We start from the raw sequence: 21,230 nt of genomic DNA on the forward strand, positions 1-21,230 counted from the left end.
TAATGTGTGAGGCCGGGAACGTTATCAGTTACGTCATAATGTACGAGGGGACGTTATCAAGATGTCTTTCGTCGAACGTAAAACTCTTTAAGTGAGGAGAAAAAGATAGGTACGCAGATTATCGGGTTTTCTTGTAGATATCGTATACGTAGAAAACCCGGTAATCTGTTTATCGTTCAAGTACGGGTCTTTTTCCCCTCAAGGTCGCAGGAATCAAATTTGATCATGTTGGCGCCACAAAAATAGAAATAAAAAAAAGTTTAACTCAAGTTAAATGACGATGTGTGTGTGGTCATGTTTTACTATCTAAACAATAAAGGAGCTTTTTGTCATGTTGATAACATTTCAGTACACAAATATTCTATAGTAAATTATTTTGCTTCTCATGTTGATAACATTTCAGTACACAAATATTCTATAGTAAATTATTTTGCTTCTCATGTTGATAACATTTCAGTACACAAATATTCTATAGTAAATTATTTTGCTTAATATTATAAAACATTTGAATATGCCTTCTCTTTCTCTCTTTTCAAAGTTTTAGCCAAAGTTTCCGGGCCAACGCAAGGTCCTTGTAAATTACCATTGAGCTTGTAAAAAGGGTAAAACACGTTTCTATTCGAGCAGCTTGAAGTTGTAGTTGCTCCCGCTTATTAATATTAACAGAGCCATAGTCTCTGGTATTACCTAGCTGCAATCTCACGTTATCCCAAACTTCACTGCATGGCAAACAAAGCACGGTCCTTATAATTAACCAGGGATTAGTAAATGATATCATATATTTTTCCAAGTAAAAATCAAATACAGTTTTTCTGATATTTTCTATTAAGTTTTTCATGATTACAGCTTTCCTAGACATATTTATATATTTGGATATATACTCTAGATATATACTTAAAATAATATTAATACATATGGACATTTCATTTAGCATCTCATTCATTCCAAGGAATTTAAAATTGATATAAGAAGTCATTTTTCGATCGAATCACCCACACCAAAGCCATTAAATACCACACCATCAGTAATTTTAACTGCATTGCAGATTGAGAACCGAAATAATTACCGGTATAATAAATTATAAAATACTTTTGAGACGTTCCCTCGTAACAATAGAATTATCTCCCCTTAGTTCACTGCACTCGCACTGTCGTACCCACAATGCCATATATAGCGTAACTGACGACCATGAAGTAATGATCCCTTGTAGCGATATGTAATGATGCTGAATGGCAGCCGGTCAGTGGATAGAACGGGGTATATGCTTTGTAAAATTATACAAATCCGTCTCAACTTAAAAAAATATTAATACTATGGCGATTTAGAAATAACACGGATTATGCATTTCATAAAATTTACAGGTTTTCTCGTCTGCTAACGATTTTCATATTTTTCACAACACGATTCGTTCAGCATTGTGTAGCTCATCATATGTAATATATAGTTTCTATGGATTTTATTTTAATGCATGTTACATCAACACTTTGTTTTAAAGGTAGGAAAGTGATAACTATTATTTATTGTATTTTTTTTTATCCTAATCCTACAGGCACCAGCAGTGCAATCATTGATTGATCAAATGAGATGTTGATGAAAAGCTGTTGGCATTGAATGATTCCACTCAAAGTCATGCTTATGATTGACCAATAATAAAATTGTAGTAATTTATAAATTGAAGAGGATAAAATTACATTGCCATTCAAAAATGTGTTGAGGATTATCTTTCCTTTTAAACAGTTTAACAAAATGAAAGTAAACAGTTAAAAAAAACAATCGTTTTAACTGAAACGGAAACAGGAAGATTAAATATCATATCAATGTGAAAACAAAGCATGTTATGTCTGCAGTTTTATAAGTAAATTATTTTTACAAAAACTTTCATGCCATGGCTGACTTGAGCTTAATTTCACTGAGGTGGACCTAATGAGAAATTACATTTGGAATATAACTAATTTTGGTAAGTGACATCAAATGTTTCTGTTGTGAGGATCTTAAATGATGGGCATGTTTTAACTCCTGCAATGCCAAAAACATTCTTTTTAGTATGCTAGCCTACATACATGAAGTTGAAAACTGACAGTCTTAGCGTTTTTCTTTTACAGCTGTGGTGCTCTTTCCTATTGATTACACAGTCACAGGCCCAACATTGAAAATCATTTAAATTTTTTTTTTTCAAAATTTTTGTAAATATTATATTGTTCTGTAGCAGAAATTCTTACATGCAAGATAGTTATTTTACAAGCCTGGTGGGTGCTAAGTGTAAAGACTCATTGAATTGTCTGTGTGTTGTCTTTGAACTACTAATGATAGCTTTTAATATCATTATGTTAAACACCTACTTTTTATGAAAATACAAAAATTTGTATTCACATTTGTCGATAATTTAGCATTTAGGTTGATTAAAGTTTGTTTTTTTTATACTTATAATATTTGCATTTTCAATTCTGTTCAAAACCCATATTCATTAAGTGTGTTATAACTTATATCATTGTATATTGACCATGCAGTATCATACAATTATTGACTTTTGATGAGGTTGATGCAATGATTTTTCAACCAAAAATATCATATTCATCGAGGCCAACAGCCGAGTGTGAATATCATATCTCTTGTCGGTTATATATCAATTGATGTCAAAGTCAACAATTGTTTATTATATCATGTATATGACTTTTTTATCCTTCTCCAATTTTCTAGCATTTGCTCAAGATATTTAACTGCTGCTTTTTTTTTTTACTAATGTACATGTACAATGTATATCATCTGCTTTAAATTTAGAAGTTGAAAAAATCAGGAATATTTACTAAAAAAAAAAGAAGAAAAATGAAATGAAAATTTGCATGACGTCTAAAGCCTATAGCTATGTCATTGACATTGTCTAGTAATAACTATATTTATGTATATGTTAGCTGTTTCCAATGTTATATTAACCTCTCATGATTTTACCCGGTTAATATAATGTTTTACAAAAGAAGATTCCATATGCTTTTAGCCAATAAAAAAAACAGAAAATTTATAGTCGTACGATACAATCAACTGATCTATTATAACCAACAAAATACAATTGTCTTCACTAGGTTCAAAGAGTTTCAAATTTTTGTTAACAACCTTACTTGGCTCTCAATGATTTTCCCAATCAAATATTAAACTTTGGGATGTTAATTTGTGAAATTTATGATTACAATGGTCAAAAGTCCATTGTTATATACTAGTGTAATTGTTGATCAAGTGACTAAAAAACCCAATAACTTTTCACAAACAAAAACACCTCATTTTCAAAAATGTATTTTGCATGCATGAACAAAAAAGGGCAGACTTTGGATAAATTTATCCACTTTAAGTAAAGTCTTACACTACACATACATGTATATTTCTTCAATATTGATTTACCATCAAAAAAGTTAATTTGATCTCAAAGATATCTACAGCTATATATACATGATCATGTACATGTATATAATATCAATGTATCAGACTTTATCACTTTCCAAAATTTTTAAATGGATTGCCAGATTGGTGAAACAAACTGCAAAGATTTATAGTTGCTGACCAAAATTTCAGTCAGACTGAAAATTTTGTGGGAAAATCTGTTTTCAAAGAATTTTTGGTGTTTTTGATACATGTAGTATTAACCGTGAGTTTTAACTGAAAATGTTACTGGATACAATAATGGTGACAAAAAGGTATTTAGACGTGTTTTGATTCCATTTTGGCTCTTAAATATATCAAATGATATCAAACACTTCTGTTAAGAGTTAACCTGACATTTGGACCAGTGAGTGGTCAACATTTTTCTGCCCAATAGCATAATTGTTGGACTGGTCTGGCATACATGTATTTCTGCAAGTGTGTAGACATATTTATAAAACATTGTTTAAAAGTAGTTATTTTTTTCTGGAAAGAAGGCTGTTCATTGTATCATAAGAGCCAAGAAATAGTAAAATCACGGAAAATCTGTTCCTACATTGTAAGAAAATGTATGGTGTAGCCAGGCCTGCATAGTCTGGGGACCTCCCAGATGCAGATACAGAATTTTCAAAAAATTGGTCCCCTGGCAAAACAACCTAACAAGCCTCTTTCAACTGATTTTTATAGTTCGTTCTTATGTTGTACTGTTACACCACTGTCCCAGGTTAGGGGGAGGGTTGGGACCCCGCTAACATTCTGTATGTACATGTATGTGCCTGTCCCAAGTTACAAGCCTGTAATTCAGTGGTTGTCGTTTGTTTATGTGTAACATATTTGTTTTTCGTTCATTTTTTGTACATAAATTAGGCAGTTAGTTTTCTCATTTGAATTGAATTACATTGACATTTCGGGTCCTTTTATAGCTGACTGTGCAGTATGGGCTTTGCTCATTGTTGAAGGCCGTTCGGTGACCTATAGTTGCTGATTTCTGTGTCATTTGGTCCCTTGTGGAGAGTTGTTTCATTGGCAATCATACCATATCTTCTTTTTTATAAGGAATGGGACTTGTAAAAAGTCTATGCTTGTATGTAGCTTTGCTCTCTAAACGTTGTAATTGATTAACAAATATGTTAATACTGTAGACCCTGAAGGTAAAATTTACAAAATTACATGAATTTTATATAATGGTTTGGACTACATGCACTAATTTAAAATTTTTTTAAAGTAGCTCTGACCTAAATAAGCTTTTTCTAAGTACTATGTGATTGATAATTTCTTATTCTGCTTCACATTACAGTTATTTTACCAATTATTTTATTTTTAAATTGACATTAAGAAAAGTAATTAATTCAGTGTTAAATTTTTGACGATAACTGCAAATGCATTTGGAAAAAATACATCCATACTGCAGCCAGGAATCTTTTCAGACAATGTTCTCTTTCCTTACAGATGAAATACTCGGAAGTCCAAGAATTCCATCAGAAAAACATACATGTACCAGTGTAAAGAAAAAATACACTAGGGCGTTTCATGTACACAAAATTCTAAATGCTTGATTGAATAATGTATGAGATAATAATTAATGTTGAAATATAGAATTTAAGCATTTGCACAAATTCTCCTCTTACCTTGAATTGGCAATGCATTTTTATTTTCATATTACATTATCTCTTTGCAAATCATTTTACCAAGTGTATTTTAATTGTAAGAGATCATCATTTTTACAATGATTCTTTGAAAATTGCTGTAAATTGTTCAGGATAGGACTTGTAGGGGTTAAAATTAAAAGGAGGTAAATTGAAATATTTCCTCAGCTAAATTTGCATATGAAAACATAAATACTTCAGACTTGTGAAAAACACATCCTTGTAAATTCTATTCTTTTGTCATACAATGAAAGTACACAATATTGCACCTATGTCTTTATCTTCTGAATCACGTCATACTTTTTTGTGATGTCATAAACTGCATATAAGTCATACAATGTATATATCAACACAATGATAAAGATCATTTAAATAGTAAACCATTTAAATTGATCTTGATAAGATATAGTTCATGGGTGCTACAACATAATGGTGCTGGTTGGTGGTCTTCGCCTTATCACTAAAGCTAATCAATAACAAAAAAATAGAAGGCAGACAAAAATCATTAAAGGCTATACCCATCAGATAGATATTAGATTTGTGATGTATTTATATTGGGTTAAATACATAAGTATTTTATACAAAGATCCAAATAAGGATCAGCTTACCACATTTAAAGGTACACCATTATTTATATAGCTGAATGGTCAACATAAAACAGTGAAATAAATGTAGGTTATTGTAAGAGTCAACTATTGTATTGACTTCTTCATAAGACATAAAATCTAGTAAACATTCGTGGGAGAAGTGTTTCTTCAATAAATAGGGTGTTTAATAGATGTATTCTTGTTTTAAGCCTTTAATTTTTAACAAATGTCGGTGTTTTCAATGTATTGAATTCTTCATTACAGGAGCTACATGACAGATTGTTGCAGATTGTAAGAACAGAACAGAAAAAATATCATAATGAAGAGGCTCCACTTAAAAATGACCAAAGAAGCTAAAATGGCATCAATACTTTTAGGAGTATTCTGCATTATAGAACATCTTCCAGTAACTATAGCTACCAATTCAACTGCCGCAACAGAAGAATGTTCCAGAAATTCTACACCTTGCCAGGATGGGACTTTATTCAAAGCTTGGTCACCAATTCATAATCTCAGCCCAGGGGATCAGGTTGCAAGGGCTATTGTGTACTTTGTTTCTATGATTTATTTGTTTCTTGGTGTGTCGATTGTAGCTGATCGCTTTATGGCTGCTATTGAGGTGATAACTTCAAAAGAAAAAGAAATTGTTATTAAACGTATTGATGGAACTTCAACTACGGTTAATGTACGTGTCTGGAATGAAACAGTTTCAAATCTTACCTTAATGGCTTTGGGGTCTTCAGCTCCAGAAATTCTTTTATCTGTTATTGAAATTTGTTTGAAAAACAATTTTATGGCAGGAGAGTTAGGGCCAAGTACAATTGTAGGTAGTGCTGCTTTTAATTTGTTTGTTATAATTGCAATATGTGTGTATTGTGTTCCAAATGGAGAGTCCCGCACGATAAAACATTTACGAGTGTTTCTCCTGACAGCAACATGGAGTATATTTGCTTATTTATGGTTGTATTTTATTCTTGCAGTGACTTCACCTGGAGTCATACAAATATGGGAAGCTACTTTAACACTTGCATTTTTTCCAATAACAGTTTTGACCGCTTATATTGCAGACAAAAAATTATACCCTTACCGATTTCTAACAAAGAGGTATAGGTCAGGTAAACATAAACCTGTTATGATTAGTAGTGAAGGTGACGGCCATGAGATGCAAGGTGGAAAGATGAATAATGTTGACGAGATCGTTTTCAAAGGTTTGGACGGTAGTGAGTCCGATATGAAAGAAATCAAAGAATTTGAACAGCATAGAAAAGATTATATGGACATAATCAGAGAACTTCGCAAAAAGCATCCTAATGCAGATATGAAACAACTGGAAGAAATGGCAGAATTAGAGGCTATTAATAGAGGTCCAAAAAGTCGAGCTTTTTATAGAATTCAGGCCACACGAAAACTTACTGGTGGAGGCAATGTCATTAAAAAAGCAAAAATTGAAAGAAGAGCCAGTGTAGAAGATGTTAAGGTGGAAATTGCAGAAGACAATATCACGAGGGTGTTCTTCGATCCTGGACATTATACAGTGATGGAAAATGTAGGGTCTTTTGCTCTAACTGTGTCTAGAACTGGAGGGGATCTTAACAAAACACTCTATGTAGACTTCAAAACTGAAGATGGAACAGCCAATGCTGGTTCGGACTATGAACATTCAGAAGGAACGATTGTGTTTTATCCACTTGAAACTCACAAACAATGTGAAGTAACTATAATAGATGATGAGCTTTTTGAAGAAGATGAACACTTCTATGTTCGTTTGAGTAATCTTAGATTAGGGGATTCCCAAGGAATGTTTGAAAGTGGACAGAATACCAATGAGGCTAAGCTTGGGACCCCACATGTTGCAACAGTGATGATTTTAGACGATGATCACCCAGGAATCTTCCATTTTGATGAAAAAGAAATGTCTGTCCCAGAAGCAATTGGAGAAGTGGAAGTTAAAGTCAAAAGATCATCTGGTGCTAGAGGCATGGTGAAGATTCCATACCACACAATAGATGCATCTGCCAAATGTGGAAAAGATTTTGAGTTGGTTGAACATGAGATAGTTTTTGATAATGACGAGACTGAGTGAGTATTTACTTTTATTTTTGAATTTTTTTGTTTAGCTCTGAACACGGTTCTGATGGCTGGGTAAAGTGTGAATTGATATTTTTCAATTTATTTTTCCATTTTGGAAGCAAATATACATCTTAATTGTTTCGACAACAAATCATTGAATGTTGCCAAAATAATTTCAAAAGAAAAAAGGGAAAAATTACTTCATGTAAATGCAGCACTAAGAGATCATTTTGACATGCAACAATCACATGACAGAGCAAATTCTAAACTAAATATTGTAGATTACTTTGTTTAAACCTAAGCTTACAGTTTAAAGAATAAGTGAAAAATTTCCTCAATTTTTCATCTTGTGGTCGGTGAAATGAATAAAGAAATGTACATTGATGTATACATACGAAATGTTACAGGAGAAAACCACTGAATTTAACCTGCATGCTGGAATCATCTGTGTTATACAGTATACTAGAAATGTACTTGACTAAGCAATACGATACATTACGGCTTAGTACTATCATATACATTATACATGTTTGAATAATTAGGAATTGCATTATTTTGACTGGCTGACAACAATCACATGCATATGGTGTTTTATAATAAAATGCTACATCCATGACTGTATATGACCTCCTTGACAAGGTTACAACAAAATTTAAAACAAAAACACAAAACGGTTGATTTGACTTGCAATCTCCTGGTTTTAGCAGTAAAATGTTATGCTCCTTTTCTGCAGTTTAATTACGTAGGGTTGTAAAAGCATTGAACACGCACATAATCATTTTTATTAATTCCGAGTTTCATACAATGTTTCGTTCACGTTTTTTTATAACACCTAAATAAAACTACACAAAGAAGCTTTCAATTCTTGATAAAGATTTCAAGGAGTATATATACATTGTAAACAACTTCTGTCAAAGTTGTCCTTAATTCATCCATTTGTATACAGTATTGATTTTCCATTTATTATAAGAGGAATAGAGTAAATATATATAATTGGTGATATTCTAGCTACCAATATTATATGAAGTACAAATTTTTAGTTTTATAGAATTAAACACTACACTTGTGCAAAGAACTTAACTTATTTATTTCATTGACAAAATTAAGTCTGATAATTGTTTAGTAATTATTGTGTCAATATTTGAAGAAAAAAAAAATATATTGAAATGTATGACCATATCAGTGTTGAAGCTCTGATAAATCTGACATTTGTCACTATTTCCTTAAATTTGGTTTTAAAAAAAAACATATCACGCTACTCAATTGACTTGGGTTTACTCAGTCGAGGAGAAAGAGAATGTATCTATGAAGTCATAAGCCTACGTCATCGGTGTTGCCTAGGAAAACATTGATAAAGAGTTTATTGATGGTCTTTTAAACTCAAGGTTGTGTCAAACTATTGCAAATTATAAGCATATCTACACCCATGCGCAAACTACCAGATGGATAAGTGTAAAATTAAACAGAATCAAACTCTGAGAAAACATGAAATTATTCTGGATTTTGTTAATATGCAAAAATGAAATGAAATGAAAAAATGAAATCATGACCGAATGACCCTATTTTATAATGATTGGAGGCAGGAAACAGACACATATTTTTTTTTTGCCTTAAATAAACTTGTTTCTTTTGTGACATAAAGGGGATAGGGTCAATGTCAGTTTTAAGACAAAGCATTCAAAGTGTCAGTTCCAATGACTTGCAGAAAATTGGTCATAAAATAATGTGTAAAGTAGTCCATAAAAAAATATGTGTAACCAAGACCTCACACCAGTTATCACTTGTAAAGGAGAGGAAGATCAATCTAGTATAAAAGTTAAAAATTAGGTACAATGCAAAAAGCATTTGCCTACATTTGTTAGTTGCCATAAATGTTGCCACTGTAGACTTTTGATATATGCATTTGAAGAATGCATTAAAACCTTGCTGGCCTCTTTCACACGATAACAGTGAACTGAAACAGCTTACTTGTAATTTAATCATTAATGCCTGGCACACAGCACAAGTACTGCACCGCCTTTATACAGAATAGAATTTGTTCTCTCATCTGGAAGTACTTAAATAACACTACATCTGGTTGTTAGTAATTGCCTGTGTGATGCTTTTTTTGGATCATGTTGCTTTTTTGCAGTGATTTTTTTCTGGAAAAAGTGTCCGTTTACGTCAAGCTGTAATATACACAAATTATAAAATTCTATTAATGGACTTCAGTTCTTACTTTGATTTTTGCCTTTGCAACCAATTTGCTCCTAACAAGTAGCAAGTGTTTAATATTTATAAACCTGTCTTCACACAGCTTTGCATGAATTTTTTATTAATTGTTGCAGTTTGGCTGATTTGAAATGAAGTTATTACATGTGTAAACTGGAATTGATTGAACTGTTGAAATTCATTCAGCATGCATGGCAATTGTCCAAATATTTTGATCAGTCCTGACACCTTTTATTAGAGTTAAGTATCGATTGTCTCTGTAGGATCAATTAAAGCCCTCTTATGAGAGCAGAGAATATGAACAATCATTGAAGAGAAAACAGTGATCTATCGAAACTAGACGTCCCACCTAAAACCATTTATATCAAAACTGATTCTATGAAAGCTATCTCATAATTATATGGCATTATCCTTTTAATAAATGCTGGACATCATTTATATATTATATGTAAAGCCTTCAGTTGACCCAAAGGCCACTTGGACAGAAAAGATAAACGATGGAGACATCCAGTATGAAATTATAGATGACATTTGACTGATCCAATAACTCATAAGTTTCTATGGTGTTGTGTTTGTTTGAGTTCTGAGGAATTGGACTTTTTGTTCACATCAGACTGGTCTGGAAGGCATTCTCTTGCTTTTAACCTTGTAGTTAGGTCATGTTTTATTAAGGTTATTATAGCAAAATCCAATGATGGATATTGTTCTGAGTAGAATACTTTGTTGCAGCAGCTTGCAGGAATATTGGCAAAAATTTTTCAAAGTAAACATATTTTTGTAATGAAAGATATTCAGAGCTGGTGGGTATACTCTACAAGGGATAATTATATAACATGATGAATATTCACCGGTACTCATGCAATAAGTAGACAAGAAGCAAAAAATATTTTCTGTGATTTTCAATTTTAAAGGGAGACTCCCTTGTTAATGGTTTCTTAATCTTAAGTTTTACAACTTTGTATTGTCATGATTTTACAAGCTGCAAAAATATTATATGAAATATGTATTTGGCATTTTAGAGTTCTTATTTTACTTTTGCAAAATGTCCTGGCATTGATTCAGATTGAAAAAAAAAACTAAAATAGACTTGATTTTTTTGGTTTTCTTTGATGATTCAACATGAAATTGATGGCAAAAAAATGTTTGTTAACTACACTATTGAGATTTCAAAATGACAAAAATCCATTACACGAATTGAGGTTTGAAGAGTAGACAGTAGGGTTTCCGAATCTTTTTCGCATTAGATATATCTTAAAAGGCTTATAAACTCTTACAAGAATCGTTTATTTTATACAACTGTAGGATCAGATTCCGTTTTCTGTAGGTATCTTCCCACTATCCTATTTACTGGCCTTCTCAATAACACATTTAAAAGCTAAAGTACACGTATACAATTCTTATTGCATTGTATAATGCTAATGCTGGCTGGTAATTCTGTGCCTTCTATAAGTCTGTTTGTTTCACATTACATCAGCAAAATGTAAGGACTTCCTGGACAAATGAAATTACTACATGATTACATATGGAGATGTGAGAAAATTAGTAGTAGCCAATGATACTAGGCTCATTAGACATCTACTTCATTTTGTATGAAAGGACAAAAAAAAATATGCAATTTCAGATATATTGAAATTCCCAGTTAGTCTGTGTAGGCTTGCTGTCAGTCAGAATCCTATAAGAATAGCTGGTTCAAGGAGGCCCAACTAATTATATAGTTGTTCAACTTATTGGCAGTTTTGGATAGTTTTTGTCACACATTTGGTCAGAAATATTGCTAAAACCTGACTGAATCATTCAATCAGAATGAAACAAATGTCAATGGGTCAGACAGATTTCAAGACCTGTGGAATTTTTTTCATATCTTTTTCTCTGATATAATTTAAAACCATGAACTTTGGAAAAATGAAAACCAATTATACATGGTTCTAGTTTAAATCTCTTTCTAAAATTACTTCTGCAGTAAATTTTAAGTTTGAGAATTTGCATTGATATTATTCAAACAAAATGAGAAAAAAAGCAAGCCACACAAATTGAATTCAACATATTTATTCCACTTTTATTTTTAGATAAGAAGGATTGGAAATAAACTTTGAAAAAAACTGCAACCAACTAGCTCAGATGAGATGTTTCTGTAGGGAATTAGTTTCTATGGACATTAAACTTCAATATTCTCAACTTGTAAAATGAATTTCACAGAACTTGGTTAGATTGAAAGTAAAGTCACCTTAACCAGACAGTTTTACCTTAAAAATTTCAACTTAAACAGATTATATTTTTTTGAATAGCTCCTGATTAAATTTAAAGCACCAGTTGCAAAGAAAATAAGGATTATAATAATAAGTTGAGCCTGTTTTACAATAATATTTGCACTTTCCCTTATGTTCACCATTTGATAAACGAATTAATCTTTATACAAATATTGTCTTTCGTTCTTGTTCTCACTGAGATTAAGTTGAATTAAAGCTTCAGAGGTTCTCAATCTCATCCTATTGTGAGCATTTCTATTTTTACATACAAGTATAGATTGTTTCATTGTACTTGAACATTGGATTAAAAATAAAATCCATTAGACAATCGGAAAACACCAAACACTTATTATACCTTTCGGTAGCCTTTTATTTATATCTATTAATGGGATGCACATTTTGAATAATCATTTTCTGTAACAATCATATAAGATTTTTGTGTTAATGTTGGATTAAGAGCTTTAGTTTTTTATTTGATCACTCAGAAGTTTTTGTTATTGATATTTATATGAGATGTAATGACAGAAACCAGAGTTTCAATCAATAGCTTTTCCATTATAAGTTTAATCAATGAAAACAATATTGCTACCAGTGTTTGATATTTGTTTACTTCTAGTGACATACAGGAAGACTTGGCAGGGAGGGGTGTGGTGAATTGATTTTATATCTGGGGTTATTTTGATTGATTGTGGCATCTCTTGTATTGCTTGAATTAATTATCACTAGGCAGTCTGTGGGTGGATAATAGGTAAAATGGAGCTTTACTTCATGTCCATGTATATCACACTTATTAACTTAATAATGAATTATGGTGGTCATATTTCATTTTTGAAATTGTATGAATTGACAGCTCCATATATGTATATGACGATGATCCTGTTTGTTTGTCTGTATTCCATATAAGACAAAAAAAATATATATAAAGTATTGATACATTTAGTATCTATCAAGATGAAGACAAGTCAAAATAAGTTAAACACTGATTCTAAGTTGATGATGGATAGTTACGTTGTGTTTTCTTCAATCTTCAACGACTTGTAGGTCTTGGGTATGTTGTATGCACCAAAAGTATCCCTTTCGTTTTCAGTTGAGAAATTTGACAAATAATAAATTGATTCAATTGCAACATTCAAAATAAAGAAAATGGAATGCATGTACTGGTACTTGTATTTTGATATTTTCAAATTGCATGCATATTTGTGTAATCAGATATTTGCTTGTCTCTATTTGTTTCGACCTGATGTGATGAACTGGGATCCAGGGCACTTGTCATTCATTGTTGAAGGACATAATATGACTGTAAGTTGTCTTTTTGGGGGTGAAACCGTATCACTCTTTGTATATCATGGACATTCTTTGACACCATTTACTACTGAATTAGAATATATATATAAGAGATTAAAAATAAATATGGGTGTCAAATTTATGATACAATGAAGGTAAAATTTCAATTCAAATACTGTTTATAATACCTGTTATAGGCAATTATACCTTATATGTCATCTACATTTTGTAAAATAAGACTTTCCAATAATACTCAAGAAAAGGAATGTTTTACTTCTAACTTGCAACTCAACAACACAAATTCTTTCCTAAATTTTAAATTGTTTTTCCTTAGGATGCTATAAACAGTTTCGTATAAAAAACTAGGGGTTATTCCCTGACTAAAAATAACCATGGAGGGAAATCCCTTTTTATTCATATAATTGGTGAAAAAGTATCATGTTTTTTGTATTTGATTGTAAAAATTAGTTAATTAGCTTTCAAATTAAACAGGTTGAATGATTAAAATAATTTTAAAAATAAGATTAAATATTCATGTTTTGAGGGGAGACAACACTGTAAACATCCTGTTTTTTTGGCAGTGAAAATTGAAAACTTATTTGCAGCCACTGTAGCTCTTTTCGAAGCAGGAAACCGTACCCTGAAACAAGATTTTTATTAAAGGCCAGGTAAAAACCTATGAATTTCATACAGTTTTGATTATGGGAAATGTGCCTGTATCATGTTTACATGGGTATGCACATGACCTGATTTCAGGTTTTTTATGTTCAGATTAGGCAACTTTTTCCCCATTTTCTCTGGATAGAACTTTTTTACTATATTAAAAGTACAGTATATTATTATTTCAATATAAACTAGAGAAAATTCTGATTCCAGTAATATCTAGTTTTATACAAGTATCTTTATTAACCATTCCACCACTAAGGGTCACTTAGGCATGGTCCCTTAAAATATGACGTCATAGAAAAAAACTGTTGATTGCACCCTTAAAGGGTCAAACATATAATATAGTGAGGTTTTAGCATAGAAATGTGTTACTGAATGGAGTAAAACAATTCTGAAAAATATCATATGGCATGCATACATTAATTTAAAAGCATCAGTTTGGTATATTTAATGCAAATATTACAGATTTGTACATAGCAACCAGATATAAGAAAACCAGACTGTGTGCAAATTTTGAAGTTTTTTCATCTTTTTGAGACGTCATAATAATTTTATTCATTCTCTCATATATTTGGAACCAAAAGTTGCACATGAAAAGTGTAGATTTTTTCTACTTTGACCTTTACTACTGATCAGTGTAACATACATTTTTATTCATTATATTATATATTTGGTACTTTTTATAGTCAAATAGCTACAAGTGCCGTTCCTAAGAAATACACTATTTCAATATTTTTCTCAACTCAGCTACACCTTAGTTCATATAATACTAGGGACAAAATCTGTTTAAAGTAACTTTATTTATGTTTATTTCATAGTTTTTATTCTATTTATTCAATAGAAACCCAATTTTATGATTTGTTTTCTTTGTATAACTGATGAAAATGTGATACAGGAAATGTTTGGAATATGCCAGTTTAACTATTTGCCACTGGCCAATATGCCAATACTATGCGACATAAAAAATGAGCTGTAGTTTCACTATCGATGGTCGCAATCCTTAAAGTAAGACATCATTTTAATCGATATAATGTACAGATTCAGAAAAGTAGAACATTTTTTATATATCGCATACAAAGTTTTGCTTAAGGATGCTATAAACAGTTTCGTATAAAAAACTAGGGGTTATTCCCTGACTAAAAATAACCATGGAGGGAAATCCCTTTTTATTCATATAATTGGTGAAAAAGTATCATGTTTTTTGTATTTGATTGTAAAAATTAGTTAATTAGCTTTCAAATTAAACAGGTTGAATGATTAAAATAATTTTAAAAATAAGATTAAATATTCATGTTTTGAGGGGAGACAACACTGTAAACATCCTGTTTTTTTGGCAGTGAAAATTGAAAACTTATTTGCAGCCACTGTAGCTCTTTTCGAAGCAGGAAACCGTACCCTGAAACAAGATTTTTATTAAAGGCCAGGTAAAAACCTATGAATTTCATACAGTTTTGATTATGGGAAATGTGCCTGTATCATGTTTACATGGGTATGCACATGACCTGATTTCAGGTTTTTTATGTTCAGATTAGGCAACTTTTTCCCCATTTTCTCTGGATAGAACTTTTTTACTATATTAAAAGTACAGTATATTATTATTTCAATATAAACTAGAGAAAATTCTGATTCCAGTAATATCTAGTTTTATACAAGTATCTTTATTAACCATTCCACCACTAAGGGTCACTTAAGCATGGTCCCTTAAAATATGACGTCATAGAAAAAAACTGTATAAATCTTAGAAGATCCCAGGTTAAGGGAGGGTTGCGAGCTCACAAACATGTTTCACCCCACAACATTCTTTATGTGCTTATCCCCAAGTCAGTAATCTGTAGTCCAGTGGTTGTTCTTTGTTGGTGTCTGCCATCATTGTGTTGAGCATAAATATATATAGTTTAGTATACAGTATGGATTTTGTTCATTGCTGAAGGCTGTACAGGCTGTTTACATCCTCGTTCTTTGGTTTCATTCCCAACACATCTTATTTTAGTATTGTTGAGATGTTTAGAGATGTCGATAAGTATTTATTTATTGTTTAAATTATTTAAAAAAATTGACATTCTAGTAGCAGTCTTAGTGGCAGAGCCTCCTTATTGCCATTCTTTAAAAAAAAATGGCCAACTTGTGAAAAAGAATTTTTTTTAAAACCCAACAGTTCATATAAATTGTCCAAATTAACATTGGTATGCAGGTCCATACACTGTATTTTACACAACATGTTTGCTAGCCAAGGCTTATGATCTGGCCCTCTCCTCTTAAGGATCTTAACCCTTTGCTGGCAAAGATGACCAGTAACTTTCTCAATTTTCAGGATTCTTTAGCTTATAGGTAATGACTTTGAGTGTACAGGTACCTTGTTTTGAAAGATGGTTAATTATAGCTACAGTAATTGCATATATTCAATGAGTATAATTGCCATATGCAATGTTTATTTTATATGTGACATGTGCATGGCATTATGAGGTCTTGTAGGGTTCTATTATCAAGCATGAACACATTTTGCTGGTTATTTAAAAAAAAAAAAAAGGAATTGTAACCACTTTGTATAAAGACTATATAACTATTTGTTCTGCCAGAAAAAAATCCTGAACTTAGATTTCATTAGACATGATAGAAGGACTACAAGGAGAAAAATCTTAATTCTCTTCTTTTGGCAATCTAGTGTTACACCATTAATATTAATATTGTTATTGAAAGATATTTGGGAGTGCAGAAGTCCTGTGTTATTACAATGCTTGGGAAAACAAATACATTATGCAAAATTGGATAGCTCTCATGGTTTTTGGCATCTTTTCATGAGAGAGAATATGATGTTAAGATGTAATGATTGATGATAATTAGGATGATTAGACATGGAAGTCAACCTATATTTATACATATTGGAATGACTTGTATTAATTAGTACCAGGTTTCTATCATGGTACTGAGCTATTATTTGAATCTATTCTCTGGAGACATTTGATTAGTTCTTTTTGGTTAGATGCCTCTTAGGAGGATCATTATTTAGTGTTATGTCTCTCACAGATCTATACAAAAGATTCCAGACTGATTTTAAAGTCAGTATGATGCATTCATCATATTAAAGTACATAGTATATATACTCTTTTATTCAAATATTTTATTTATCCCAATTTTTTTCTACACTGATTCAAGTTTTTGTGAACAAAATTCATATTAATGTGTTTCCTCAAGTCTGTAAGGTGAACTTGGCTAGTTCAAAAGTCCCATTCATACTTCTTTTTTCTTGGAACATTTTTATTTCAAGTCTTCAGTGAAAATAATTCGTATTTATCTGTTTCTTCAAGACTTTAAGGTGCACTTGACCAGTTACATTTATCTACTAGTACTACTATGCTTTTTGGAACATTTTAAGTCCCCTACCCACGAAGTTGAAGAGGACTTTAGGTTTGCACTCTGTCTGTCTGTCTGTCCGTCATTCCAGCAAATCAATTTTCCACACTTTTTTTCTTCTTGCTTGAAGATATTGATTTGATATTTGGTGTATTGTTTTATCATGACAAGTTACAGATCAAGTTCAAATTTTGTTCCAGTCTGATGATTTTGGCAGAGTTATCGTCATTGGACTTAGAAAATTCACTCAAATAATCAGTTTTCGTCACTTTTTTCCTCATGCTTGAAGATATTGATTTCATAATTGGTATAGTTTTATCATGACAAATAACAGATCAAGGTAGCATTTTGTTCCGATCTGATGATTTTGTGCAGAGTTATGGTCCTTGGAAATTCACTATAATATTAAACAGTTTTCCTCACATTTTTTCGTCATGCTTGAAGATATTGATTTGATAATTGGTATATAATTTTATCATGACAAGTTACAGATCAAGTTTGAATTTTGTTCCGGTCTGATGATTTCGTGCAGAGTTATTGTCCTTGGACTTAGAAAATTCACTATAATATTAAACAGTTTTCCTCACATTTTTTCATCATGCTTGAAGATATTGACCTGATATTTGTTATATAGTTTACACCATGACAAGTTATTGATCAAGTTAGCATTTTGTTCCAGTACAATGAATTTTTAACTGGTAGGGGACTCTGTATTACCATGCAATACTCTCAGAATGCTTGATATTCATTCATTTTATTCATTCTTTTTATAAGTTCCAGCCTTGAAAAATCATTTAATAATAATATAAAGTCGAGAAACTTTCTAGGCACTGTACAACCGTAAATATGGTAGCTTGCAATTAAACACACCAAACTTTCTAATCCAGAAAAGAAGCTGAAGACTGGTCTTACGAATTTCATATTTTATATGAAAGCTTTTAATTAAAAATAAAACTTCTTCAATATGAACAAATTTAACACATTGTATGGTTTAGGAAAAAGTGAGGCCAGGGTGACAGCAATATAACCGAAGTAAACCAAAATAGACACCTAGAGGTCACAATAAACTCAACCTTCAATAATTGGCAAGCTCTAAAATGCTCAGAGCCAACCCAAATTGTGAATGAATTCAACAATGACAAATGTAATTCTCTGTGGACAAAAGATAAGTAACAGTGACATTCCTAACTGGGACAGGCACATATGTGTACATAATCATGGACTGGAACTCCTTGGCAATCTGTAAATGATTTGATCAGATTTAGTGGTGATAATTTTGTCTTCACTTTCCCTATTAATGTTGTATAGTCTGTTCATTAATACATTTGCATAAATTATACAGTCTGCATTCTCTCAGATTCTGGAAAAATACTCATAGTTCAGAATGATCAGATAGCTAGAATAAGTGCTATAAATTAAAAAGAAAGTCTATAAATAGTAACTGTCTGAACCAAAGTGTTTTATTATTCTTGTAAATCTTAGTCTTGATCAGATAAATTCAGAAACAGTAGTTGCATTTGTTTAATGAGGTATCTAGTGTAAATGTAAGAATTGTGATGGCATTTGGCAGAATAACAAACACTGCAACATCATCATTGTCATTCCTGAATAGAACATCTAAAGCAGTTTGTAATCTTCTTCAGCATATGGTCCTCATTTTCTGACTTGGTAAATTTACAAAGGAATTGGTGATCATAATTTGCAATATGTCATTTGTCGACACTTTCAGGCATATATTTGCACAATGATTTATACAATATAGAAATAAGAAGATGTGGTATGATTGCCATAGAGACAATTTTCCATCAGAGACCAAACAAACGACTTAGAAGGTTAGCAGCTACATGTATATGCCACCAAACAGCCTTCGAGTTTGTTTTTTCATAATCCACCATTTCCCTTACAAGCTTAAAACTAATTTCGGTCACATTTGAAACAGTTTTGTTATTTATTAAAAAAAAATAAGGGCTACATGTACTACCTTTTTGATGAAAGAACCCTTGCCCCTTTTTTTAATACCTGTTTTACATGTACAATGTATTTCAATTACTGGGGACAGGTAGTTGTTGTTTATTCATACATACAAACCTACAAATAGATGAGATTAAATCAAGTCATGCAAAATAACAATCTGTTTTATTGAAAAATTCCCAATTTGTATGAATAATGAATATTGCAATCAACGACTTTCAATCAAAATAGCTTTAGAAGTCAAGTGGGTATTTTTGGAAACATTTCCAAACTAAGTACGATTATAACCCAGAGACTGTAACAAAAATGTCAGTTTCTATTATGTTGAACAGTAGCTCCAAGCATTTGTCCGGTTTAAAAATAGTCATTGTAATTTGTATAGAAATGTTATGTAAATAAAGCTTTAAATTATTGAAGATCTGTTCTTCGCACTATATAATCTACTTTTAAAAGTATCTTTGAAAGGAACTTTGCTTTTTAGCTGTACCTTATTAGATTTTACTTATAATATCTTACACTGAAAAGATTTCTGCTTGATTGAACATAATGTAGAAAAAATAGTCATATATTATAAACTGCCTACATAAATTTATGAGTTTTCATTTATGTAGATATTGAATATAATGTTGTCTTAAGAATCATCGGATTGCAGCCAACTTCTTCTAGTAGTGGTATGTCTGGGGAATACTTAAGTTTACACAGGCTTAATGTAATTTTACATAATATTTATTGATGATTGCAAAGATACATTCTCAATGGATCTACCATTCTGCATACATGTGTCTCATTATGATTTATACACTCAATACATAGATAGATAGTATACCATGAAATCGTGTTAATGGAATTAATGAATTAGATTGGATTGTCCAGTTGGCCAGTCCAGCTCATGCATTTTTAAATAGTGTGTGATCTATAGTTCATTTATTTAACAATAACATGCAATTTTAGAAATAAGGAGTTTGGGAGTTGAACTTGAACTCCTAAAATGAAACTGAATAAGAAAAGAAACTGGTTGCAAGTCTGCACTTTGGGTTATGAGTTTGACTGTCCCTCTGGTATCTTTCGTCCCTCTCTTGGAAGAAACAAGAATGTATAGCACTATTGACTGTCCCTCTGGTATCTTTCGTCCCTCTCTTGGAAGAAACAAGAATGTATAGCACTAAGGAACCTGCCACAAAATAAAAGAATAAAAAAACAAGTGTCTTGTGATCAGATCCACTTTTTTTGCCTTTCATTTTGTTCTCCATAAAGGAATTTCAAAATTTGAAATGTCTTCTACCACCTTAACACATAGTATTGAACAAAACTAGAAATAAATGACCTGTATCAAAAAGGGGAGGGGGAAGAAGTATAGCTCACTATATTCTATTTTGAAGCAAATTAAGAGATATATTATATATGTTTGTTGCCTTTTCTTCTTTCTTAAAAAGGGGCCTCGGTGGCCGTGTGGTCTAAGTAGTTACTACTGTAATCACTAGCCAGTCAACACTGAGGTTGTGAGTTCGAACCCCGCTCGTGCGGGTGCACTCGACTCCAATCTTAATTGACTAGGATTGTCAGTTTTCCTATCGAAGGTCGGTGGTTTTCTCTGGGCACTCCGGCTTCCTCCACCAATAAAAACTGGCCGCCACGAAATAGCCCAAAAGCGGTGCTTAAAAGTGGCGTTAAAACACCAAAAAATCAAAAATCAAATCTTTCTTAAAAGAATTTGAACAAATAGCTGTGGCAGTATTTTAAATACATACACAAGGCAAAACTCAGTTATAAATCACTCTTGCTTGTGGCAA

General features: G+C 31.6%; 1 protein-coding gene across 7 annotated transcripts in view; it reads left to right on the plus strand.

Moving 5' to 3' along the window:
* The first annotated feature begins 1,136 nt into the window (after nucleotides 1–1,136).
* Nucleotides 1,137–21,230, plus strand: part of LOC127738876 (sodium/calcium exchanger 3-like) — a 46,720-nt gene continuing 26,626 nt past the window's right edge. For 3 of the 7 annotated variants that reach the window (XM_052250342.1, XM_052250344.1, XM_052250346.1), the window contains exons 1-2: nucleotides 1,733–1,957; nucleotides 5,906–7,720. In XM_052250342.1, the coding sequence (XP_052106302.1) occupies nucleotides 5,961–7,720 (1,760 nt within the window). In that variant the 5' untranslated portion in view covers nucleotides 1,733–1,957; nucleotides 5,906–5,960. Of the gene's footprint in view, nucleotides 1,258–1,347; nucleotides 1,496–1,731; nucleotides 1,958–5,905; nucleotides 7,721–21,230 lie in introns of those variants that run through there. The other 4 variants (XM_052250339.1, XM_052250343.1, XM_052250340.1 and 1 more) reach the window with 3 other exon arrangements.

This window comes from Mytilus californianus, unplaced genomic scaffold, assembly GCF_021869535.1.
Source record: "Mytilus californianus isolate M0D057914Y unplaced genomic scaffold, xbMytCali1.0.p SCAF_4, whole genome shotgun sequence".
NCBI lineage: Eukaryota > Metazoa > Mollusca > Bivalvia > Mytilida > Mytilidae > Mytilus > Mytilus californianus.